This window comes from Chamaea fasciata, unplaced genomic scaffold (genome assembly GCF_029207755.1).
Source record: "Chamaea fasciata isolate MVZ Bird 193981 ecotype frontalis unplaced genomic scaffold, bChaFas1.0.hap1 SCAF_7, whole genome shotgun sequence".
Classification (NCBI taxonomy): domain Eukaryota; kingdom Metazoa; phylum Chordata; class Aves; order Passeriformes; family Sylviidae; genus Chamaea; species Chamaea fasciata.
This window is the reverse complement of record NW_027094092.1, coordinates 56,263,926-56,291,103: the sequence shown is the minus strand read 5'-3', so window position 1 is coordinate 56,291,103 and position 27,178 is coordinate 56,263,926. Positions and strand designations below refer to the sequence as shown.

Here is a 27,178-nt window from a genome sequence, read left to right as displayed (position 1 = left end):
CTAGAGAGCTGGATGCCCTGTGGGAGGGTCAGCTGGGGCCAACCTCCCCTTTTTCTTCCCTGTCTCTGCTTCCCACTCTCCATTTGGTGTGATGTGGAAGTGCAGAGTCCAGCAGCCCATGCACAGGGCAGGAGAGCTCCCAGAGGAAAGGAACAGGACTCATCTCTTCAGAAAAGAGGGTGCCAACACAACTTGCCACTACCCCGTCCGAAAAGAGACCAAGAACAACAGAAGAGCATGTTGAGGGGGTGGAGAGAAACAACTCCAAATTAACCATGGCAAATGCAGACAAGCTTTAGGAGATGGGCAAGTGTGTCAGTTCCTTCAGGAGTACAAAAGCTTTGTTAATGAACGCTGCAATTAACTGCATCCATACCCAATGCTCTCCTGAAAGACGAGAGCCTCTCCCCAAAACACAAATATTTAAGGGTGAGTGCCGAGAGGATGGGACGAGGCTCTTTTCAGTGACAGGACAAGGGGCAGTGGGCAGAAACTGATGCACAGGGAGTTCCATCTGAATATGAGGAAAAACTTGTTTATTGTGAGGGTGGCAGAGCACTGGAACGGCTGCCCAGAGAGTCTGTGGAGTCTCTTTCCTTGGAGATAGTCAACACAATCCTGTGCAACCTGCTCTGGGTGAACTTGCTTGAGCAGGGGGTTGGACCAGATGATCTCCAGAGGTCTCTTCCAACCCCAGCCAGTCCAGGATCCTGTAAGACACAAGATGCAGATCCAGGAGTGTGCAGGGACTGAGTCAGCACTTCCCATGACAAAATGCATTGCTTCACACAACACTCTGACCTACAGAGCCACAGCACGGCAGGAGCCAAGAGAAAGCTGTCATTTAGAACAGCGTAAAGCTTGCATTTTGTGTCTTTAAAATGTTTTACTGTATCCGTTTCTCTGCTAAGGGATGTTTGAATGTAGAGATGCAGTTTGAATAGACAGGACGTGCCATATACAATCTGGCCACAGAATGGCTTATGGTAAGCAACTGGCTATATAAATTCCACCCAGAAATGAATTCACAACTTCAGATTTGTCAATTTCCACCCCAACCCCAAAGTGTGGGTAAAATCCTACACTCAAGTAATTGATGAAGTTATCCACAGACTACGGGATGTCATCCTGAATGTCTTTTACTTGAAAAACAGTGGTGAGCATGCAAGTTTAATTACAGAGAAAAGAAAAAGAAACCAAGAGTAAATTTCAGGAGGTGCCAAATGTAAGTAAGTTAATTTTCATATGATTACAGCAGGGTAATCTCCTGCTGCTCAGATACATCGTACAGCAGGTTGACTATAAACTCTGAATAAAGATGGACACTGGTTTTTTGCATTTAAGTAGTCTATCTGGATTTCTGCTTTTCATTTACTGGAACAAATCTGATACTGCTTCCGGAATTAAAGCTTCCCCTGGGGTTAAACAATTCACACAGTGATGATTTCCAAAAGCCACTCGCACACAGCTTCAGTTACGTAAGTTTAATAAAGATCAGATCTGGACTCCTGCAAGGCCTTTGACAGAGTCCCCTACTGCATCCGTCTGAATTGGAGAGAGATAGGATTGGTGATGGACTGTTGGGTGGATGAGGAACTGTTGGATGGTCACATCCAGAGGGCAATGGTCAATGTCCAGATAGAGATCAGGGGGTCCCTCAGGGGTCTGTGCTGGGGCCAGCATTGTTTAATTAATGGCACAGACAGTGGGATCGAGGGCAGCCTCAGCAAATCAGCAGATGACACCAAGCCCAGTGGTGCTGTGGACACTCCTGGAGGATGAGATGCCATCCAGAGGGACCTGCACAAGCTCAAGAAGCAGGACCATTGGAATCTCATGAGGCTGAACAAGACTGAGTGCTGGGGCTGCACCTGGGTCAGGGCAGCCCTTGGTATCAATCCAGGCTGGGGGTGAAGGGATCTAGAGGAGCCCTGCCCAGGAGGGCTCAGTGCTGCTGCTGGAGAGGCTGGCCAGGAGCTGGCAGTGTGCGCCTGCAGCCCAGAAAGCAAATCCCATCCTGGGCTGCATCCCCAGCAGCAAGGGCAGCAGGGCCAGGGAGGGCATCCTGCCCCTCTGCTGAGATCCCACCTGCAGTGCTGCATCCTGCTCTGGGATCCCAGCACAGGAAAGATGGTTCACAGGAAGCCACAGAGATGCTCAGAGGGCTGGAGCACCTCTGCTGTGAACGCAGGCTGAGAGCTGGGGCTGTGCAGCCTGGAGAAGGCTCTGGACAGACCTTACTGCAGTCCTTCCATACCTGAGGGGGGCCTATGGAAAAGATGGAAACAAACGTTTTAGCAGACCCTGCTGGGATGGGACAAGGGGTAAAGGTTTTGAACTGAGAGGGTAGATCCAGATTATATATAAGGAAGACATTTTTTACAATGAAGGTGGTAAAACACTGGCACAGGTTGCCCAGAGAGGTGGTGGATGCCCCATCCCTGGAAACATTCAAGGTCAGGCTGGATGAGGCTCTGAACAAACAACCTGGCTGAATTGAAGACATCCCTTCTCCTAACAGGGGGTTTGGACTAAATGGCCTTTAAAGGTCCCTTCCAACCCAAACCATTCTGTGATTCCATGACTCAGAGTTTCTTACCAATGCTGAAGCCAACTTGGAGATGTCAAAATTAACCTAAGAGATAAAATACTGTCGAACAAGTTAACCTGATTTTGGGTCTATTATTATTTATGTGATCACACATGGATTCTGCCTGTGCTCTGTGGTCTGTGAAATAGTGTCTGCAGCTCACAGAAGCAAGCAGTGCTAATTACTTGTTCACATGTGGTTTCCATCTATGTTTATTTTATGGATATTAACCTGAAATTAAGTCAACCCAAAAGAAAGAGGAACAACAAAACTGAGTATTTTCAGAGGCAACACAAGCCTCAGTCTCGTGACAGCTGCTGTGCCTTTGCGGAATTTTAAGATACAGACACACATTTTTTCCCTTCCGCTGCTATTTCTGTTATGCACGTAAAAGGGAGAAATCAGCTTCCCAGGGAAAATCATGGCTTCAGCTGTAGCTGATACAGAACAAATCAATATCCACCTAATCCAGACACAAGATCACAGGCACAGGTTGCATGCTGCAAACTCTTCAGACCCAGAACTCCCACCTCTGCTGCTTTAATTCAGAGGCAGCTGGCAGAGCACACTGGAATTTCACTCAGCAGACACTTGAAAGCAAGTGGAGGAAACCACAAGCTCCCTCTCTGCATTTCTCTACGTGCACACAAACCTGTCTTCAAGAAATCAAGCGTGAGACAGACCCGATGACTTTACTCCACTGAATGTGCCAAGATACCAGGAAGAGTGGATAAACACCTAAAAAGCAAGATATACACTGTACCTGCAATGAAACAGGTCTCAGAATCATCCTTCAGTCCCTCACCCCCAATCTGGCACTAAACTAAGTCAGGACCATGAGGGCTTCACAGTGAACGCAGAGTCTGAAGGTCTTGGTCCACTCAGTTACACAATAGGCAAAAACCAGTGACCTGGGGAAATAAATCTTGAGAGGGAACATGATGCAGGTGAATGGGGAAAGCAACAGACAAGGACGTTGGGGGCAACATGAATTTAACACAAGGAACAAAAGAAAGCGTAGAGAGCTGTGATTTTCAAACTGGAGCTGCACTTTTAAATAACCAGCAGGAACAAAACCAAGTGAATCATCTTACTTATCACCAACAGGCAAACCCAAACCAAACAATGGATTCACAGTTGTGGCTAAAGGGTATTAAGAGTCTGTGAAACATCGTGTGGAAACTCGATACTTGTGGTTGAAAAGGATTCAATTCCAGAGATGATTCAGGCATCTTCAGCACAGCTGTAACCATACACTAGAGCATGTTCTGTACCTCAGAAACTGTTTCTAAACTCCAGGATAATCCTCTAGACCTGATGTTCAGGACTTGTTCTGAAAGAATTACCTATCCACCCTCAAGGGGAAAAAAAAAACCCCAACCAACCCCTCTTAAATCCCTTGCCAGCTAATCTATAACAAGAGAAGTTCTTAAATTCTCTGGTGCTGGTTTCAGTTGTAGTGCACGTGTGTAACTACAGTCTAAACACCAACACCACTTGCCTGCAGTGGACCTGGGAAGGCTGGAGGTGAGTGCGTGTGCAGAGCCAGGAGCACAGGCTGGAGTCTGCCAGCAAAGCAGAATAAGCATGAAGTCTCACCCATTTTACAAGTACAGGGTTGGTTTTGCACCATTCAATGGGTATTTGGTGGAATAATAAAACAAAGCTCTCCTGGGGAGATGTCCAAGCATAAACGTCTCTGCAGAGAGAAACATTCTTTGAAGGACCCAGGCCAACCTCTAAAAGGTTTAACTAAAGTCTCCTCATATCAGTCTGTTCCTCCATAACTACAGTCTCTGAAAGCAGTGTTCATTTTTTGGGTTTCAGCATCCCCATCTGGCATGTGATACCAGTTTCTTTCAAGTCAGGGTTTGGGATTTTAAGCACCACTGGTGTAATTACGCCCATCAATTTCTCCAACCCACCAAAAATCTCCCCAGTCTTCCAGGTGCACTTAGTAGGAGAGAATGAAGCTGCTTGCAAAATTCTTGGGTATTTTCATGCAGGAAATAATGCCAGTTTAACAGTTCTCATACTCATACAAATTAGCTGCAGTTTGGTTGAATACATTCACATTTGCTATGAAAAAGATGGCTCTATCAGCTGCTTCTTTATGAGCTTGTTCTAAACCAGTGATGTGACTGTGCAAAACTACTTATTTTCTGTTTCATCGAGAAGTAATTCCTTCAGGCATTAAGATGTGACATAAAATCTTTTAATAAATTGAGCGATTTCATTAAGTTTTCTGTGAAGAAAGCAAAAGACAGCATGGAATACAAAAGCTTTTAAAATGTGCCAGGGAATATCATTGGGAAGGTAACAAACTATGCAAGCCACAGGCCTGTATAACACATTTAAAACATTGTCTGAGACATCAGATAACCACAGAAACAGTTTTATATAATCTGATTTAATATCGGTTGTTCAAGAACTCAGGAGCAAACATTTACTTTTTTCTGATTAATATTAGCAACTTTAAAAAAAAATAAAAGGCATTCTTCTGATGACTGAAATACATTCCCAGGGGGAATTCAAGCACCACAGTTCTTTCCACAGAAAACCTCCAAGTAAAACATGGCCAAGTATTGCCTGGAGAGAGATTAAACACCAGGAATGCTCTACACAGCAGAGATTCCCACTTTAGGCATTTCACTTTTTCCTGCTTTTGAGGGAGGTGTTGTGAACTCTCACTCTCTTCTGCACGGAAGAAGAGATCTTCAGAGATGCTTTCTTTGTGAGGGACCTTTCCACAGCCCCGGGTTTCCATAGCAACAGCTGAGCATCCTCTCCACCCGTCAGCAGAGACTCATCCGTGGGGCTCCAGCAGAAGGAGCGGACGGTGGCCGAGTGTCCCCCACGCAGGGTCCCCACCAGGCTCAGGCCATCGGTGCTGCAGCTGAGCAGGTGGATGTTTCCTGTGGAGGTTCCCCCAACCAGGAAGAGTTTCCCTGCCTTTTCGTGGTACAAGCCACCCACCAGGTAATGCAGGCTGTGGTTTTCCGCGCAGACTGACTCTCTGACATCCAGAACGTGCAGCAGGGTTATCGGATCCTCCGTGTCCAGCTGGGCCATGTCCCACCAGCAGAACCCCTCATCGTGTGTGGTGCAATAGACTTGTTTGTAACCTTCCCCAGCCCAGCCAAGAGAACTCACTGAGGAATCTGAATTGCAAGTCGATATCAAAGCATCATCTTCGTTATCCTTGTTGATGTCAAACACATTGACCAAGCCATCGGTTGACCCAGACACCACCAAATTGGGTTCGGTAGGATGAAAGCCGATTTTGGTGATGTCATCGTTGTGGCTTTCAGAATAGACTCCCAAGGGCTCTTTAGTGGCACTGGCACAGTCTGTCACGCCTCTTGCATCCCAGAACACCAGAAACGTGTCCTTCTCAGCTTTCTCCGTGCCGGCACAGACGATGAGGTCGCTGCAGCTGACATCGAAGCTGATGAAGACATTGGAGGGGTAACCAGTGAACACCTGCACGGGCTCCTGCGAGGCTGAGCGCACATCCCAGCACCTGACAGTGCCCTGGCTGCAGGCTGAGAACACCACGCTGTCACAGGTGTGCGCGAACCTGACCCCGCTGAGCAGCCCGGGCCGCCCGCGGTATTCCCGCAGGAACTGCAGCGTGTCCCTGTCGTACACCCGCAGGGATTCATTGGAACAGGAAACGGCCACGAAGCGGCTGCTCCCGGCCTGGGCAGCTGTGGAGGTGTGGATGTCCAGCAGGTAGGAGGGCTCCTCGCTGGGCTCACAGCGCCTGGCGATGCGCAGACCCGCCAGCTGCTCCTCCACCTTCTCCACTGCCGTCATCTCCCCGGCCTCGGCACAAACCTGCAACAAACAAAAGCCAAGGAGAGTTTTAATTACAACATCCTTCAGCAGTGTTAGCTTTAAGAACACTTAGGAGGAAGCATCTCGTGCAGAGGTGATGCACGGAGCTAAAATTCAATTATCCTGATGTCCTCCCCACTACAACTTCATTCACAGGAACACAGACCAGGAAAGGGCTCCCTGATCCAAGGAGTTCAGCCTCGTGTCTGTCAGCACTATACCACATAATCCCCTTAACAGATTAAACAGTCTATCTGGGAATCCTGGGAAAGTCACTTAGCTAAATTTGCTTTATTATTTTTATAAAGCAACGTGATGTTCTCCACAAGTGGAAACAAAATGAGGAGGAGTAAGTCTTGTTCTAGGAAGCACAGCCCACAAACAGCTGCATCAGTACAACCGCAGGAGACTTCTACAGTGAGCTCCTGTGCTGAGGGACCTGCACAGGGGAGGCAGAGAACAAGACCAAAATTACACAGCACTACAGCCTGCGATGGCCTGGTGAGGTAATTTTACAAGTATTTAGGTGCCCAACGACACACAGAAAGACCTGCCAGCATATCAGGGACCACCTAAACAGGCTGTGTGACCTGTGGAATTCACTGCAATTAAGCACCTCGAGGTTTTCTGAGCCTCCTGTAAAACCACAGAACACTGGCTTTTAGTGCAGCTGATAAAAATCTTCCCTTCAGAGGCAATTCCTCTCTGGCACTACTGAACCCTCCTAGAAACCCAAACTATTTCAGCAATGCACTTGAATGCAAACTTCACCCAGCAAAACCAAAATTAAACGAAATTCTTTTGGATCCCTTCACAGATTCACTTCTAAAATATACCCTTAAAAAAAAAAGGAAAAACATAGTTTTCCGTTCTATAACACAACAGAAAATTCTGTTCTGTAATTGCAATAAAGACTCCATCAATTCAGGAAAAGCACAGCACCATCTACATTTTAATTTAAAGAGATATTTGCAATGGTTTTAGTGGTTCACAAACTACAACCATCTTTTAAAGGAAGATGTAGGTATGTTATTGCAGTTATCCACTTCTGTCAAAAACACAGGCTCAATTAGACCACTATTCTGTGTTTAAAAATTGAAGGAATCACAGCAGGTTTAAAGGAGTCAACACTCCAGTGATTTCTCACTGGTACTGGTATTTCCTTAAGGTCTGGACCAGCAGCCAACCCCAGGTACCACATGCATGAAAGACCCTAAAAAAAAAAATCCAAAGAGAAATTGAATAAAAATCAGGCAGACACAGAATGCAAGAAAATATTGTCATGCCTTCCCAGCTGTTCTATCATCAATTTTTCTGCAAATTCTCCAGGCTGGAATTTTAGGGATGGGATGTGTAAGTTTCCGTGTATGACTTGCTTTAGTCGTAATTATTTTAATTGTCCACGAGAGACCGGAAACAAAGGAAAAGTTGCTATGACAAAGCTGCATTCTCCTTTTTTTTTCTCTCCTTCTTGGCATTGTTTGTGGTTTCTGGGGTTTGCTTTCCCTCCTCTGGTTTGGTGCTCACAAATATTCACGACACCATGTGACAAACCAGCAAATTCTTAAAAAACAGCTTAGGCAGGCACACATAAAAACTTAATTCCCAAGTCACAAATAATCTCACTAAGCGATTTGCCTCAGTAATATCCTGACAATGAGGTCCCCAGGTTAATCTCCTACATCAAAGCAACCTTTCAGAGCACGTCTACCAGTCATTTTTGCCATAAAATGCAGACATCCTGTGGAAACTCCTTTCCCCTCTGAAGCAAAGAAGTTCAACGTGTTTTCTGGCATTACTCTGTGTACAACCTACCCGCAGAACTTGTTCCTTCCTTACTTTTCTGGGTATGTCCTCAAATGAAACAGGCTTTTACTAGAACTATTACATAAAGCCAACTGTTCTCAGACGCTGTTTGCTGCGCTGCTTAAACACAAAACTGTTAAACAGCCATGCAAATTAAGAATATAAACTGAAGAAATAAGATATTTTTACCATTATGAATTAGGAAAACTGCTTAATTCAATTTACAGAAGAATTACAATGGAAGCTTCTATTTAAACAGAGTTTCAAACACACACGCTTGAGGGTGGAGAAAGGAGTTTTTGTAAACCAGCTCTCCTGCAGTGCTATGGTTACTAAAAAAAATCAGGTTCTCTCTGTAAATTTCTTGTAAGAAAAACGTAGTTTTCCAAGCTGACCTGAATTTTAAGCTCTAAATATTCAGACTTTGTCTGCTCAAAAGGCCAAGTAAACTCAAACAGACATGTTCCTGACAAACGTCATCCATTTGGAAGGCAAGCTGCAGTTGTTTAAATATTACTGACTATGATAGAGAGTATCTTTCAATAAGCAGTTTCTACAACACTCATGTCAAAGCTTTTACTGCTGGGGAAGGCGAGAGAAATCCACAAATACCCAGAAGTTGTAAAAAGCCAGAGTCTGCAAAAAGAGGTTCATTCAGTTTTAATAGTATTTTCTGGGAAATAAAATTAGCTCAACACAAGTCATATGCTTTTGCCCAGAATGACTTAAGTATAGCTGTTCTGAAATACCAGAAAAGGCTGTTCATCTTTTCAGACAGAAGTGCAATTTCTACCATCAGGAAGGTGAAGGGCTCAGTTTTCAACTCTATTTTCACTGCAACAACTGAGCCTTAAAGCTGTGTTCAGTGGTAGCCAGGTTTTTGCTAAAAATTCAGAAAAATGTCTGCCTTAGTAAGAAAGTCTTCAGACTATTATGAAATTGTGATTGAAGGTTATATAAACAATTCATGCTCAAACTTCAGGGTGTAGCTGCCAGCCCTTCCTTTTTAGAAGGGGAAGTCACTGTTGTATTTTTGATGGGAAAGTTTAAATGGCAGGAATAGGATCTGTGTTAAATTTATGAGACAAATAGGAAACAATGGTCTTCCAAACACAATAGAAGATAACTAAGCCCTGGACTGCAGCCACTCACAAAGCACACGGTCCTCTGCACTGAAGCACTTTCAGTTCCTTAAGTTCAACAACAGAGATATCTGTTTTCCAAAGAATCCTTTGGCAAAATCAGAGTCTTTGAAATGTTTTGGACACAGCACAACAGCCAGTTGTGATGATCAGAGAGGACTGCTTATGTTTCTATGACAAACTCTCTGGCACAAAGAGTTGTACCAACAGCTTGCTCTTAGACTGCTCCAGCCTCAGAAAAAATCACAGAGGGCACTGGCCAAAAGCTCTTCTTTCCCCATGGTTCCGCCCCTGCTCAGAATCTGAGGCACTTCATTAAATTCAGGTTTTTCACTTTCTCCAGCAAGGTCACCCACAGTCTGGATCTACAGTCTCAACAATGACAAAATCCAGGCGATGCCAAGGTGCCAGGAAACCACCACCACCACCAGGATGACACACCAGTACCTGGTTAAAAGCGTCTGGCCCTGGCCAGCCACTTGTGCTTGAGACAGAGGTGCAATCCCATCCTTAGGGATCAGCATTCCTTATGTGGAACAGCTGAATCTTTCAGCTGTGTCCACACCTGTACCCCCTTGAGCCTGGAAAAGCCACCTTTTCTAAATTAAACCTGAAACTTCAATGTTATTAAATCTAAACTTTGGGAACTACACTCAGGTGATCTGTTCTATGAATTAAGTACACAGTTACAGGCAACCCCTGCACATCTCCTGGATACCACAACTACCAGAAACAATAAGCTTCTCAAAGGACACTCAAAACTCATTACATCTTGGGAACTCAGAATAAATACCCTTCTCTGAAATAACCTAAAATATTTTGACCTCCAGGGCATGCTACAAGGCTCCTTCCAAAAAGAAATAAACTCCATGTTTAGAATAGAAGGCACGAAGTGGAAGTGATGCCAAAGAGGCAGGACAGGATTTTCAGATGCCTTTGTTATATGTTTTTCACTGGTGGAGTGTGGAAACAACCCCACAGCAAGACTAGGAGCAAACAGTTGTGCCAAAGGCAGACCTTTCCTACAGGGGAGAAATGAAAAGCAAGTACCTGTCTGCACAAACTAAACACTTAACGTTGTCCCAGCACATATTGCTGTGCTGTTTGTGCAGTATTCTAAACGTTGCAGCTCCAGTTGAAGCCAACAGGCTCATCAGTCCTCTTCAATCCAGAACGTTTTTCAAAAGATAAACCAGCAAATCATAAGTTATTTCCCTTTTCTTTTCAGTGGTGTACAGAAGATGCTGCCAAGTTGCATAGTCCTCCTTTCCAAAAGGGAATGTTAGCTCAAAAAATTTATAGAGATACAAATTTTCCTTTGAAAAATACAGGGGAAAATGTGGAAAAATGGCACATTCTCAAAGATTTAATCACTAACGTAAGCGTAACTTACGAGTAGGAGGATAGAAACATGTAATAAAAATGAAAAAGACCTGTAGTTCTGGCAATCTTCTTCTGCAGAGGTCAAATACCAAAAATAGCAAGGGATCTGAACAGCAGCAGATGAAATCTTGCACTGTTCTTTCCTACCATAAACAATACAAACAGACCCTCCCTTTATTTTCACAATTATTAAAAGTCCCAGAGCAAGCCGAGAACAAACACGGAGCTCTGGGCAGCGGGAGGCAGCTCGTGCATGCACAGGACATGCGGTTTGCATTTGGGAGCAGAGCTGCCAGTGCAGGGAGAACACGGCAGTGCAGGGAGAACACAGCAGTGCTGCGCTTCCCCAGAGCAGCAGCCTGCAGAGCCCTCTCCTCACTGCCACCACTCCCCAGCAGAAGATGGACCAGCAAATTATCCGAGCACAGAGGGGAAGCGCAAAACACCCCTGAGGAGCGCACAGTTTCTCCAGCACACACTCTCCCATAGCTGGGTTTGTTATTTCACCCAAGCGGAGGGAGAAGGGGTTTTTCCAGCATTCCCACAAAGCCTGCTGAAGGCAAAGAGCATTTAGTCATCAGGCAGGAAGGGAATGAAATGCACGAGAGGCTACGCTGAAGTGCAGAGACGAGATGTAACTGCCAAGAGAATTATTTCATCCTCTCCAATCAGCTACTTCTCGCTTCCAAATGTAAGGCACAGTCAGAGAGAAGCTCCATGTAATTCCTCATTTGCAGTACAGAGGAAATTGTATCAGTAGAATAGAAAGGAGAAAAAAGATAAAACACAAAGTCTATGGGAAGATCAAAAAAATTGGGTCTACCAAGCTACTTGCCTTTCATGAAATCAATTCCTGCCCTCCCACCAGGACTGAGCTTTGGGGTACAGTCCTGTTTAGCAATGGAGAGAGGAGCTGTAGGTGGGAGAGGGAACCAAGGAAATGGCCTTAAACAGTATTGGTTGGAGGGAAAAAATAAGAGTCAGAGGTAGGAGAGAATAAAGGGGAAAAGGCCCAGGTGCTCAGTGCTTTGGGGCTCAAAAATTAAAAATAAAAAATTAAAAATGGAAACTACAACAGTTCTGAACTCATCTTTTGGGGCCATAAGAAAGTGTTCACACCAATACAGAAACAAAACCTTTTTTGAATATTATACTGGACATCCATAGAGAGAGAATGCAAAAACAACTTTTGAACTGGATCAAGCATAGCCTTAAAGGCATAGATCACAAAAACCATACAGTGACTATTTTCCTCAAAAAGAAAACTTTCAGGTTGGTTTGGGGTTTGGTTTTTTTTTTTGTTTTGTTTTGGGTTTTTTTTGTGTAAGATTCTGCATTCAAACTAGAAAGGCCTATCCGATATGGTGGAGACCTAGAGACCTAGAACATTTAGGCATGCCTTCAGGTCCCAACTGCAATGAATTAACATTCAAACTTGAGTAACTGAAAGCCTATTAACAGAAATTCATGAACCAAAGAGATGGTAAAGAGCTGCAAGAGATCAGATGACCAATTGAAGAAGTGTAGGATAATCCAGTGTACAATTTAAAAACTCAAATAAGCTAGAAAACACGATACAAAACTATAAAAATGCCAAATTACAAAGTTTGGCTTTAAAATTAAGGCAGATTTATTACAATGTGATGCTCAGATTGCTGACCTACCTTCTCTAGAACTATTTAGAAGACCCTGACATAAACATGGGAAACACAGTTTCTAAAGACTCAAAGAAACTGTGTAAAATAATAATTCAAACACATTTGAAAATATCCCTTTTTCAGTCTTCTCTTTTCATCCAATTCCTACTACCAGAGGAGCCACAAAGGTACTTGTCCCCAAAATTCAACTCTGCCATGAGCAGCTGGACTCAAGCAAGAACTTCCCTGAGAGGGGAGCTTTCCTTGTAGTGACCTCAGCAGGTAGAGGATGTGGCTGCATCCAGGTGTGGGTGAGGTGGTCATCCAATAAAGGAGTAATAAGAGGATAAGAGATGCTCTATTTTACTCTTGTGGCTATTCTCAGATCAAGCTGGCAGGAGCTGCAGCAGAAGCAATCCTATTTTATAAAGGCAGGTCTGAAAGTGTCCCAGGCAAAGGGTAAGTTACAGAAAGAGATACTGCAATTGGGATATTCGTATCAATTCTATATATTATACATATTATGTTTTCTTCTTTTTTTTCTGGTAAAGAATACTGGATTTAAAAAGACTCTGAAAGTTCATCTATGCCTAAATTGCACTCTCAGAAGCCTCTGAACAGGTGAACAGCAAATGTTGCATCCTCAGGTAGATTCTAGAGAACAGGAAGACTGTCCCAGTGCCGGGCCTTGGCTTTTGCACTGCGCAATACTCTGACATGGGGGTCAAAGATAAGATTTGCTATCCTGCCAGTCTGCTGCAAACCTTGAAGAGAATCCAAGTCTCAGCCTTCTGCACTTGTGCTTATCTCATCAGACCACAGCCACCAGAGAAAAGTCATTTCCTTTCTCCTGTGAGCACCTCCCACCGAACCCATCATGCTGAGATGGTTCTGGTAACCACAGAGCAAAGAAGATCCAGGACTAATCGGCCTCTCAAATAACACACAGCCAACAGCTGCTGGAAATCAAACACGGAGGGTACAATGGTCACCCGCATGTAGCACTAAGCTTTGACCCATTCACATTTCAACACGAGCAGCGCAGAGGTTCGTGCTCACTAACAGCATTTTCCTTTGTGAAGAGGTCCAGCAGTTTTGCTGACTTGGTGCTAGAGCTATGCATTGAGATGGTCAGCTCAAATAAGACAGAAATAAAGTGTTATCTGAGTGGAGCTGAACAACAGCCTGGCCTACAAACACCTCCTAGTCCTGACTTGGCAGAAGAGCTTGCTAAGCAATTCCCAGCAAGGGCCAACATTCACAACTCTTCACTTTCCCAATCAGTGAAACAAGGACAGTATTTGCCCAGCCCACAGCCCTTGTGCACAGAAACCTTAGCAAGTACAGTCAGCAGCACGCTTCCACAGAAAAGCCTTGTTCTGAATGTCCACACTACAAGATCCAGTGCAAAAGTCACTGGTGACACCGTGGTGCACCTGCAAATTCCACAATCTGAAAGTGCTCTGATGCCATTTCAAGTTTGGGATTACAAGAAAAGACTCCAAGAGTGATGATTTTCAGGGCCATTTTAAGCTAACAAAGCACCACATGAACAGGCAACACCAATGATCCACCCTACAGAGAAAGGTGAAAGGAAAAAATTACTTACACAGCTGCATGAATAATTTATTGACTCTGAAACAACACCATTTATTTCCTTCAATTTAGACACTGCCACTTACTACCAGCATCCTCATTTAGAAGAAACCTGGAAATAAGTAAGAACTCTTCCCAAAGATTAATAAAATTTGCTGAAATTCTTCCAAATAATTTATTTCTACACCACAGGAAGCCTGGTTCAGCCTGAATTTTGCAGCACCCATAATATAAGGATACAAAGAAACTTTGCTGTAATTGGAGAAAGAGCTTCTATACCACACATTGGTGCCAAAATAGCTACAATGACACAAAGTAAATGTTTTATTTACTGGAATATTTCAGTAATTCTTTCACAACAGTAATTTACCTTAAGTACACTTCATTATCAGAGCTCATTCTTCAAAACACAAAACTATCACGTTTTCGAGACTCCTTTCTTAACAACCCAAGCTTAAATCAGTTGCTGGTGAACAGGTAAGAAGATGCATGTGTGGATGGAGGGGAATACAAGACAAACAACATTTATCTGCTTGGGAATTCTTAGCCCCACTCTAACATCACTGCCCAAGCAATTCTCTGCAGTTCCAGATGTATTGCACAGGCACAAACATCTGCCAAGCCTAAGCAGGGAAAATGACTTCTCCTCGTTTTCCTCATCTGCCTCCCCAGAACTTGCAGATCACTAAGGTGTCTTCACCAGTCACATCCCACAACTTCCATTCTTTTTATATTTAGCTACTCTAGAACATCCCCACGTCGAGGTAATTTGTCAGACCCTCTCCGGTTTCAAAGCAACAAGAGAAACTTGAGATCCCTGCGTGCCCGTGACAGTTCACAGACTATCAGTTTCCAAAACATGCTCTTTGTGCCCGGTCTGACAGCTGGAGGCTCTGCTGAATCTTTATCATGCCCGAAGCTCAATTTTCAATGCTTTGTAGCAGACAAAAGGAAAAGATGTCATCTAAGTGACAAGAGGAGGATGGAAGAGGCTGAAATAAAGTGTTTCAGAGCTATGTTGCCTTTATCCTGATCAGGAGAATTTCAATTGGAGTTTCCAAAAAAGATGCTAAGGCATCAAGGATGTGGACATTGAACGCATGCAAGACACTCTCTTCAGCTCTTTGTTTTCAGGAGCCTTTAGACAGTGCTTACTCTTGAACCATACACAGAACTCCAGCAGCTTCACCAATGCCATAAAAGATTAAAAAAAGGCCCAGTTTTTACTCTCCAGGACACCCAAATGCACAGTGATTTTCCATACTCCACTGGAAGTTTAGTTTCAACTGTTTTTTTCACTCTTTAAGTGATTTAGGACTCAGTCACAAGAAATAAAATCATGAAAGGGAAGGACAAACTGTGCAGGTATTGATACTCCAAGCTTTCTGATCCAGAGATCTGCTGTATGCAGCAACACAGATAATCCCTGATGGCAGAAACAGAACTCCATGTTTTTGTCAGGACCCACAAACCCCGAAGAACCTAGGTGGGGAATTTACTTTTCTGAGATCCACTAACACCTTCCCAACGTCTTCAGCAGCTTGTTGTCCCAAAATAAGACAGGGAAAAAAAGCAAAGTCAAGAGCTTTTTGCATTTTAATAACCCTGCTCTCAAGCCATCTTTGTTCTCAACGCTTAAGTAAACCCATATTTCCCAGGGTCATAGCAGGCTCCCAGCAGAGCCCTTTGCTGAGGCCAGTATCTTGATAACTGAGCCATCATCAAGTGCAGAGAAGGAAGGCTTGGATGATGCAGGTAATGGAATGTTTATTTCCCAAGAAGTAGCTGGATGCTGTGCCTTGTGTAGCTTGGCAAAGACAGAGACTGAGCAGGGATATGATCGCTATCTACAAATACATCAAAGGAATAAATGCTGGGGAGGGAGGGGAGCCACTCAAGAACAATACTGGCACAAGAATTTAAGAGTATAAACTGACCATAAATAAAATACGGAGCAGAAATCATAAAGTTTACCTTACAAAATACTTCCCAGTTATAATAGTGGGGGTAAAAACTTTTACTGTCTTCATCTGCTTTTATAACCCCGCCAGCTTGGCACCCACCACTGTCCTTGCACAGCAAAGAACCCAAATAGGAAGGCAGACTGAGAAACAAGCAGCACTGAGATAAGCTGCCTCATCATTCCTTTCTGGAAGATACCACGCTGCCAGGCAGACAATAGCGAGACACAATATTTGCTCAGTCCATGGTTTCAAAAGCAGCACTAAGACCTTACTAAGAGGGCATGTTATGTGCACAAGAGAGCCCGCAGCTTCCAGATTAAGGTGGCCTCCTCTCCATGCTCCTAGAACTGTGAGGACAGCAGCCCAAGGAGCTGAGCGTGCCCCTCCACACAGCCACATGTCATGCCAAGGATTTGGGGTGGAAAACTCCAAGAGTTTGGGGTGGAAAATCGCAAAGGTTTGGGACCGGCTGCCAGGGGCTGTCATTCCGCTCTCGGCCACCGGGTGTCGCCAGTGACCGCCCAGAGCAGCTCGCAGCTCATTACCCGATCCAATAATAATTAACCCGAGCGCTAATAAAGCACCGATTTGGTTTTTCTTCTTCCTTTTAAAAGCCTCCGCTCCTCAAATCAGACCCTTCATCAAAATCACAGCCTTCGCTTAGAACTGCCTAGCACGAAAAACGAAAGGAAAAAAAAAACCCAACCAAATTCAACTAGGACACAACTTTTCTTTCTGAACCATCAGAGGTTAAAAACATACGCGTTCTTTATTAAAGTCTCATTTGGTGACTTTAATCCACAGATTTTGATCATTCAGACTTCATATAAATGCGAGACGTGGCTCATATATCCACACGAGGAACACATGAACACACAGAGAATGACTGGCTTGTGTGCATTTGTATTTGCCCTTTTAGCATCCAGCAGGCGCTGAGTCCAGAAACACCCACCGCCCGAATTTCCTCGGGAACAGGGATGAACAAAGCAAACCCAGCAACTACAAAACCTTTCCTCCCTCAGTCTCTTACACTCATGTCTATCTGTCACAAACACTTCTGCTTCAGGAGTGTTCAGTGCACACGCAAGGTAATTGTTGCCCAAGATATTCAACCACTGGAATTAACTTTTCTTCATATCTGTTTTTCTCCCTTTCAAAACTGAGTCATGTACGTCCTTAGATATCCTGACATACACTGAATAAACTCAAATAAAATTAAATAAAATCAAATTCTCTTACCTTAAAAAATTCCTTCATAAACTGCATAAAAACTCAAGTAAGTTAGAACTGCAAGTAAGAGCCGCATGTTTCTAAACAAGAAATTTTGCTTTCACAGCTGCTTGTCCCTTTTGATTGCACAAAGGAATAATCACACTTAATTCCAGCTCTCACACTCATTCCCATAGCAACAAAGATACACAAATTATTATTATGAAAAGATCCTCAATTTACTGAAAAGTGAACAATATCTGAGGCTTCCTATTCCAGGTACAGCAAGCATACAATTCCAGTTTGCCAAGTTTAATTAAATTCTGGGCTGTCTTTTCACCAATTTAACTGCTTCTCATTAAAAATAAGATACTTTTGTATCTTATTTTTAATGAGAAGTGGAGCATTGGTTTTGCCTTGAAATTAACAGGCAGGGGAAAAAAGAAAGATCTCAGTAGTTATGGTGAGCTGCAGAGAGCAGTGCAAGTGAAAAGCTGGTAATCAGTTAAAAATACAAAAAAAAATTAAGTTTCTGCAGAAGAAAAAAAGCAATTGCAAGAAAGGTTATAAATAATACAGCAAAACAATCATGGTACTTTAAAACTAATTTTGGATTTGCATAATTTAATTTAAATCAGGATAAAGAACTAAGAGTGTTTTAATGCATCCACTTTTTCACAGATAAGATTCAGTTGCCATATAAAACAAAGAACCCTTTCATTTTGATGTTTTTCTTAGGTTTTCATTTATCTGGAAAACTACAGAATTTTTTAAAAAAATAACAAATGCCCTTTCAAGGCCACAGTGCATTCTTACATAAAACAAGTCTCAAAGAGGAAAACAATAGGAACTAATAAGTTTTGAAAATGTTTTAAGGTCACCTCAAAACATTTTCGGCAATACAGAGCAGTGCAATCAAAAATAATACAAAACCCTGAAAATATTAACGATCTGGAGGAAGTGCTTTCAGATTAATGTGAAAAAGGAGTGATAAATTAATGTAAAGTCCGTAAAGGGTATAAACAACAGTACAGATGGTTTATGTTGCAAAGGAGATCAGACTAGATAATGTAATAGTCCTTCTGGGCTTTAACACCTGACATAAATAGAATCAAAATTTATCAGATTGAAGAGTTTATAGCTTAATATGAACTTGTAAAAATGGACAGCTGCAAATATTTGCTTCCTGCCAATGCTTCTGAATTATTTTGACTGTTGGAAAGACTCATCCTGTAAGACCTAGAAACAGGACAGAAAACACATTCTGGGAACAGCCTAATGGAATTACCCACTGTTTGTGTTGCAATTTAAATGTGATTTTTACAGCCCTGTACACTGGCTTAGCTTCTTCTTTCCCACCCCCAATTCCTGCTTTGTTATCACTGAAATATTTTGTTAAAACTTGCACCGAAGTATCAGCTAAGGCAAAAACACATCATAGAAACAATTCGACCAAGGCAATATTTTGGCATCAGACATCCTTCACTCCCAGCCTAAAGCTTTATCTACCAAAGCACCCATCTCTATCCCATCTCCCAGTCCCTCCACCTTCCGTTCACTTTAGCTAAAAAAGCACTGTCTCAGTCAAGTTAAAGTTAGTCATGTCTCAAGTTAAATGCAGGAGGAAATGAGAGAGGAAAATGCACCAGCAAGAATTTCTGTAACTCCTTTGTGTTTAACTCCTCTGATAAAGGAAAGGGGACACTTGCAGGACATGAGAAGGGGAGGGATAAGGGCGAAGTGGGTGCTGGGTCAGGCTGAAGGTCCCTGAGGAGGGCAAAGGTGTGTCTGAGGTTGAACTTCCTAACCTCACATGGGCAATATGCTCTTTTTCTGCCTTTCTTATGTCCTCCACTGCCCATCTTGCACCTGAACTGCTCTCAAGTGCAAAAGCACACTCCAAAACCTTGCCAAGACCCCGATTCACAACTGTCAACACCTCTTTTTAATGTCTGCTGTGAAAGCCACTCACACAGGAGAAGCTGAGCCCCATAAAAACCATCTTTTCACTCACCAAACAAACCCAACTCTTACGTTGTCTGCAGAGACAGCTTGGTATCAACACAGCTGAGCAGCACGGTAGTGCTGATTTCCTTCTGTTTTGCCCCTTTTGGGGATTTTTTTTCCCCCAGAAAAGCTTGGAAATACCATTATTTTTATACTTCCAGTAAAAAAAGCACACCAAAGCTGGGAAATGCTGCCAGCAGGTAACAACCATCTGGTCTCTCAGGAGACCTCCCACGCAGTCAGGTACAGACCAGACCCCAGGGCTGCCCTACAAAAATGATGCAGTGAAAGAAAAAAAAAAAAATTAAAAAATCATCTTGAAAGGTTGAGAGAATTGGGATTGTTCAGCCTGGGGAAAAAAAAAAAAAAAAAAAAAAAGGCTTTGGGATGATGTAATTGCAGCCTTCCAGTACCTGAAGGGAACCTGCAAAAAAGATGGAGAGAGACTATTCACCAGAGCCTGGAGGGACAGGACAAGGGGAAATGGACTCAAACGGATAGAGGGCAGGAAGAAATTCTTTGCTGTGAAGGTGCCGAGGCCCTGGAAGGGACTGCTCAGAGAAGCTGTGGGCGCCCCGTCCCTGGAAATGTTCCAGGCCAGGCTGGATGGTGCTGGTCTGGTGGAAGGTGTCCCTGCCCATGGCAGGGGGCTGAAATGAGATTTTAATGTCCCTTTCAACCCAAACCATCCAATGATTCTATGCTCTTTTTTAAAAAACATTCAAAAAGCCACCTGAACGTCATCAATCATCCCATGCACAGAAGAACTCTTTTGTGGAAATAAAAAAATTAATGTATTTATTTCCAAAAGATCTGAGACAGGTCAGGTCAATGACTGCAGCGGCTGCCCAGGAACTCTGGGCCCATTTTTCCCTACAGGGCGGTTCCCTGGCCCCACAAAAAAAGATATTTGGAGGAAAACACAAACAGCTACACCAGTCTTTGAACAAACATGCAACCTTTACACAAGCACCATGTAAGATTAGCAGCTAGAAACCATGGGATTCACATGAACACAAACCTGTTCAGTTACTCTGCTGACAGAGAATTATCTCCAAGGAGCTGCTCTGCACACACACTGCACTAAATCTGATCAGTCTCTCAAACAGGAAACCCACTGAAAATATTAGGAAATAAAGGGCATTAACATAACTTACTTCTGAGAACAAAGTTTTTAAAGATCTAAAAACCAGCATACTAGGAGAAGGGCTTGTGTTTCTGCATTCCTTCAAATATGTAGCACGTCTCTAGGAAAAATTCATTTAGAATTATAGGATTATGACCAATATGAGCCAGTAACATAACACAGAATTGACAGTTCCACTCCCTGTATCTTGTAGGAGAAGTTAATTCTGCAACACAGCATACTTTGTAATATCTGTTGATTATATAAAATATAATTCAAGGATATGCATATCACAGCTTTGAGAATAATTTCTGTAACTACTTTTTTATCCAAAACCATAGGAAAGTCGCTTTTCCTTTTCCCCCCGAGGAAGTAAAACTACCAAACAAAAAAACCCCAAACTGCAACTTCCATTTCTTCTTCTGACCTTTACCAGATTTGTTTGGCAATGGGGTCTGTTGTTGTTGTTTAGACTGTTACTATCATTAATAAAATCCCCATCTGCACCAAACCTGGGTGAGCTCAGCTGGTGCTTACCAGCACAATAAAATAACAGGTGTTTTATTGAACCACAGGCTCATCAAGGCTGAAAAAGACAATTATGATGAAGTCCAGACATTAACCCAGCGCTGGCCAAGGCCACCGCCAAACGTGTCCCAAAGCACCGCATCCATGTGATTCCGAACACTCCCAAAGGATGGTGATTCCACCACCGCCCTGGGCAGCCTGTTCCCTGCCGGTGTTCCCTACCTGGATCCTTATCCCTGTTCCCTGCCGGTGTTCTTTACCCGGGTCCTTGTCCCGGGTCCCTGTCCCTGCCGGTATTTCTTCACCCGGATCCTTATCCCTGTTCCCTGTCGCTGTTCCTTACCCGGATCCTCAACCCTGTCGCTCCATGGGATTCCTGTCCCTGCCGGTGTTCTTCAGCCGGATCCTTATCCCGGCCGTGTCCCGGATCCTTGTCCCGGGTCCCTGTCCTCGTTCTTCACCTGGAGCCTTGTACCGACCCCTGACCGTGTCCTTGTTCCTCACCCAGATCCCTATCCCGGATCCTTGTCCCGGTCCCTGTCCTTGTTCCTCACCCGGATCCTTGTCCCGGTCCCTGTCCTTGTTCCTCACCCGGATCCTTGTCCCGGTCCCTGTCCTTGTTCCTCACCCGGATCCTTATCCCGGTCCCCGTCCCTGTCCTTGTTCCTCACCCGGATCCTTGTCCCGGTCCCTGTCCTTGTTCCTCACCCGGATCCTTGTCCCGGTCCCTGTCCTTGTTCCTCACCCGGATCCTTGTCCCGGGTCTCTGTCCTTGTTCCTCACCCGGATCCTTGCCCCGGGTCCCTGTCCTTGTTCCTCACCCGGATCCTTGCCCCGGGTCCCTGTCCTTGTTCCTCACCCGGATCCTTGTCCCTGTCCCTGTCCTTGTTCCTCACCCGGATCCTTGTCCCGCTCTCTGTCCCGGTCCCTCAGATCCGCCCCGGCCGCCGCCGCGTGCGCGCCGCGCTGCCCCTGCAAGCCCCGCCCCCGCCGCCCCATTGGCTACAGCCGCCGCCATCTTCCGTCCATGGAGGCGGGGAAGGAAGCTACGCACGGGAAGGGGATTGGTGCAAAGGCGGAGGGGGCAGGGCCGGCCGGTAATCGGCGCGGTTTGATTGGCTGGCGCGGGGAAGCCCCGCCCCGGGACCGCGGGCGTGGCTGCGCTCGGGCATGGCGCGGGGCTGAGGGAACGGGGCAGAGGGAGCGGGGGCGGCCGCGCACCGGGAAACGGGAATGGGCTCCGGGAAACGAGAATGGGCTCCGGGAAACGGGAATAGGCTCTGGGAATGGGTTCGGATGTGCTCCGGGAAACGGGAATGGGCTCCGGGAAACGGGAATAGGCTCCGGGAATGGGTTCGGATGTGCTCCGGGAAACGGGAATGGGCTCCGGGGTGACACACGGAGCTGCGTCCTCCAGGAGAGCAGGAACACAGGGGATTATTTTCTAGGAGGGACCCAAACACGAAGAAGGACAAGAAGGTTAATTAGGTTTCCTTTTCCTTCAGCTTGCCGTTAGGTTTTCCCAGATCCTTATTTTTTGGTTTTTTCCAATTAAACTTCCAAATAGTATTTTTATTCTTTTTTTACTTACCAATTACTAGGCTAACACATCTAGGCTATGAAAGGGAAGATGGCATAACCAGCATTTGCTTCTTTTAATGTTTTATTTAATATTGCCCCAAGTTTTATAATTCAAAATTCCTTGTTCTACTCTGAATTTACTGTTCAGCACCGATGAGTAGCATTAATCCATAACCTTGGATGGATGTTATTCAATGAGGAAAGTAATTTGTACCTTTATTTTCATAGCAGTTAAAATAACATGTATCTCTTTTCTGATAAATGATGTGAATAATATTACCAATATCATGGACAAATAAATAATTTCAAGACTTTTTTTTTTTTAAAACATAGAAATATTTTCATTAGCTTAGTTTGCACTTTGTTTTTTTTAAATTGGAATCTAAGCATTTGAGCTCACTGTGTATTGTTCCAGCAAGATAAAAAAAGCTTTAGCTAAACCCAGTGACAAAGTCAAGTTACATGAACAATGACTATAAAGCAGTATAAAAACCACCTTGTAGTTCAGTTTAATGTCACCTTAAAGCAGAAATTCAATCAGAAGTCTTCAAAACACTGACAATTTCATTTGTCTGTCACTAGCTGTGTGCAAAATTTTAATACTACGTGCTCCAGCATGACTGTTATTTTTACTGTTTATACTGACATAGGTACATAAATAGTGCATGTATTTATGTTCTACAGGTGCAATTACTTTTCTGTGAGCAGAGATGACCCTTTTCTGTTGATCACTGCAGCATTTTGAGTAGTTTATTAGAACCAGAAACGCACATTCTTGAGGAGTCGCAGATGCACAACTCACCAAACTCCCAAGAAGTGCCCCCTTTTTGTTTATTTTTGCTCCTAACAGTTCTTCGGTTGACATTTTTACAGTGCACTGAACACAGGAAAATATTTAAATACATCAAAGCACAAAGACCCAAACTACATACTTATGTTTTCATAGTGAATACTTTTTCCTCATTGTGAAGCCTCGTCCTGCCAGAGCTGTCACCCAGAACTAAAGCCTGCTCACACTGCTGAGATTAACTCTGAAGATTTCCAAACAGGAGGCAGATGATTGCACTGCAGACACAATATGCATTATAAGACTGTATTGCAAATGCCAGTGTTACAATAGTATTTTCAGCTGGTAGTTTTTCATCTGAGTTTCCCGGGGCAGTTACCACAAATTCATCAAATACCTTCTGTTCATTGTTCACGTGGTAAAAACAGCTGCAAGATCAGCTGGAATGCCACAGTTTACAGCCACGGATTTGGTGCCCAGGACTCCCAGAGCAGTGCAGCTGCATTAACAGCAAATACCATTTTTTGGATAGCACACCAATGCTGCTGAGTCACAGTGTGAGGCGTGTCTCATGGGTAGAGATGCAGCTCTGAAGTTTACCACAGGAATTGCAGGGCAGATGCTCCAGAGATCACTTGTAACTCTTGACAGATACTTTACACACATAAAAGCTATTTTGAGAAAGAAATCTTTAAGATCCCTAGCTTAAACCAAAGTCTAAACAAATCTGAGTTTCAGTGTACTCTAAGCCAGAGGTCAAGAACTCAAGCAGCAAATTGTCTAGAATGAGAATTTTTTTCTTTTTTTCTGTGTTTCCATCTACCTAATATGCCAAGGTTATTTTTGTGGCACTGTAGTTTGACTACCTTTACCAACTCTTTCACTATAAGGGTTTGTAATTAGCTGGTGTGTGAGAACAAAGTGTTACATACCAGGGATCAATGAGCATAACTCCATCAGCAGATTCCTGCAGCTGAAGTAGCAGAAGTTAATGTGGTTTGCTGGAGAAGGGTTTATTTTTAGCATCTTCAAAAGGTACAGCTCACTGGTTTCACATTTCAGTTCTCCTCTGTTCGTTGGGGATAAGGGGGAGCTCACAAACCTCTCTCCAGCATTTTTTGGCAGTTCTATCTGCAGGACTTGACAAAATGTACAAGTGAGGCAAATTTATTATGACTGATGTTAATCAAGTTTGGGGATTTACTGAAGGAACTTCAATGCTTAATTGCCACTTAGTGCTCAATAAGCATTTAATAAACCAAAATCAAGGGCTGATTAAATTATATACTCTAATTCCATAGTAGAATAAAAAGAAGTTTTGATTGCAAAGTCAAGTTGTTGGGTAAGGACACCATTTTTAGAGGTCACCTCAGTGTTAGCAGTGCCTGACTTCACATAAATCTTCCTTCCTTCGTCCTGCAGTAACAGAGCTGTGTCTTTCATCTCTTTGCTACAGCAATTCTTAATTTTAATAATGCTGCTGTTGGTAACAGTGCTGACATTTCTCATACCTGCACAGGGAGCCAGGTTAGGATTTTCTGTTGGATCCTGTTGAAAGCAAAAAGCTGAGCCATGCACTGCAGGCTCCTCCTCAGCCTCCCTGGTTCCTGTTAACAGTCCCTAGGGGCTGAGTGGATGTTCTAGGCACATCCAGACTGCAGACATGTATTTCTGTTTTCCTGATCATCCTCACTGCCTCAACAGCCCTGCTAGGGGTGTACGTATTAAAATTTGATTTTTTTTTTTTATTGGCAGTTTTGTTAGTGGCAAGAATTCCAGATTCTTCCCTGAAGTGCAAAGATCAAGCTGGGCACTAAAGCAGGAGCCTTCCTTCCACCTGAGGGGTAGCAGAGGGCACCTGAAGTGCACAGTTCACCTATAATGCATTCTCAGGGTTTTTTTGTTCTTGCACAGAGGCAAAGCAGTGGAGCAAAGCTTGAGCCATTACCCTTCTTGCTGGCTTTTCCCAGGAACCCCAGTCAGCCCACCCACGTGTGAGATTCCTGAAGGCAAGAGGCATGCATTATAATAAAGCAGCTCAGATCTGCTGCTTACTGTCCTTTGGGAGGGGCAATTTCTTGGGAAGGAAGATTTGTCAGATTCCACAGGCTGGACAGGTTTCTGATGGGAGGGCACCACCTTTATTTTTGCTTCAACACCTGATCTCCTTCCTCCAACTGAGACAGGTTGACACAGAGATCACTTACAGAAGACTGGCCCCCAAAAGCCCAAGTTCAGCACTAGGACACTGTACCAGATGTGTATTTCAGGACTCTTGACCCTAGAATACAGTGTCTTGTATATAAATTCTAAATTTATATAAATAGTCATTTATTTGCATTGACAAGAAAGAAAACTCACCAACCAGAGGTTTAAAAAGGTGCCCAAACAGGCCACTGAGTGTAAAGAGCCAACCTGACCCGGAGCATTTATGATTTTTCTCTCAACTGTACATTAGTGAGGTTAGTCGACCTGAAGTCTAGACACAACAGCAACACTGACACACAACCAGTGCAGCAGGAGAGAACTGAACTGCTGCTGCAGGGCAAAGCACAGTGCAGTGCTAATTGGCAGTGCCATTAAATCACTCTGAATGCCAGACCTGCTGAGTCTGTGCTTTTACCACTGTCTTAAAGAGATTAGCAACTTTTACACCTTCAAGCCTCATTAAAAGTGATCAGAGAAAGCATTAGGTCCCATAAACATCACCTCAGAGAAAATATTCTCACTCTTAAAGCTGAAAGTGTCAATTTGAGTAAAAGCTTTATTTAATTTAGAGTTTCAGCATCTGCAGCTGATGAATGTACTGCAGCCCACAGCAACCAGGAGCCATTACAGCATGAAAAATGCTGCAAACAGTAAATCACCAAAAGCAAATTATTAAAGTACCTGCTGCATGCAGTGAAGCATGGGAAACAGCATCCCTAAATTTCCAGTTTGAAAATCTTTGAAAGTTAGGGGAAATCTGGGTCATCATGTTCTGAAATTGAATCATTCTATAGGAGGCAAACATGGTTACATCCCTTTGCCTAAGAGCATGAGGTAAGCAATCGCAAAGGAATTCTTCTTTACAGGCATTATTTTGGCAATCTTCCCAAGGCAGCTGTGGATTTGATTAGCCAACAGGACTGAACTCTCTACAGCAGGAATTCCCACCCACATATGGCTACTGGCATACCAGGAGACATGGAAAAACGTGCTGAGTTAAATAATTCAAGGTAATTTTTCAGCTGACGTGGAAGCAGAATGTACTTTCTGCTTATGCTTGCTAAGCTACTGCATCTAATTAGCCTACACGTTTAAGGGGAAAAAACTTTCAGAAAACAAACTTCAGGGTTTGCTTTGGGGTTTGAATCCATCCACAAACTCAAATCTTTTCCCTGAGCACTGGAAGGAATAAGGACAGTAACACAACTGAATCCAACAGGAGTTTATTACCCACGCTTTGCAGATGAAGTTAGACACTTCAGTAACCAGTCAATATAAGCTTAAGTATTAATTGACAACTCAGAAAGTGTACAATGAGTACAAAGTCATTAACAAGAGTATAACAAAAAGTTCTGATGTATTAATTTTTAAAACATCAGTTCTATACTATTATACAGCAACCATTATATGATCCTCAACAAACTCAGGGCTTGCATCTCAATTGTTTTGTTTTGTTTTGTTTTTTAAATCAAGTTCTCCAAGAGGTTGAGAGACTGGGTTACAACTGCATTATTTCCCAAAAGGCTACTAACATACAGCCTTACCGTACACAGACAAAGCTGGTTTGTATTTTATCAACACTTCCTTTTATCAGGGAATGCAGTAACCAGAAAAAAAAATCTATACATAAAAAATTAAACTCCAATACACAATAATATATATATATGTATCTATATTGTACTAGAGATTTCATATAAATCAAGTGTAGGCCAAATTTTGGCATAATTTTTAAGTGCATTAATATAAAATTCCCCTCAGACTCTACTCTTACTGT

The 27,178-nt window shown here is 43.6% G+C and overlaps 1 protein-coding gene across 4 annotated transcripts; it reads right to left on the bottom strand.

Moving 5' to 3' along the window:
* Positions 1 to 4,789: 4,789 nt before the first annotated feature.
* Positions 4,790 to 21,762, bottom strand: WDR89 (WD repeat domain 89). 4 transcript variants are annotated; one of them, XM_066186935.1, is made up of 2 exons: positions 21,051 to 21,762; positions 4,790 to 6,430 (listed from the first exon to the last, which is right to left on the bottom strand). In XM_066186935.1, the coding sequence occupies exon 2, from the start codon at positions 6,407 to 6,409 to the stop codon at positions 5,240 to 5,242; it is 1,170 nt and encodes a 389-aa protein (XP_066043032.1). In that variant the 5' UTR covers positions 6,410 to 6,430; positions 21,051 to 21,762; the 3' UTR covers positions 4,790 to 5,239. The 4 variants fall into 4 exon arrangements, with proteins under 4 accessions (XP_066043032.1, XP_066043031.1, XP_066043033.1 ...); XM_066186934.1 differs by having other exon boundaries at positions 21,172 to 21,762; XM_066186936.1 differs by having other exon boundaries at positions 21,383 to 21,762.
* Between the last annotated feature and the right edge of the window lie 5,416 nt (positions 21,763 to 27,178).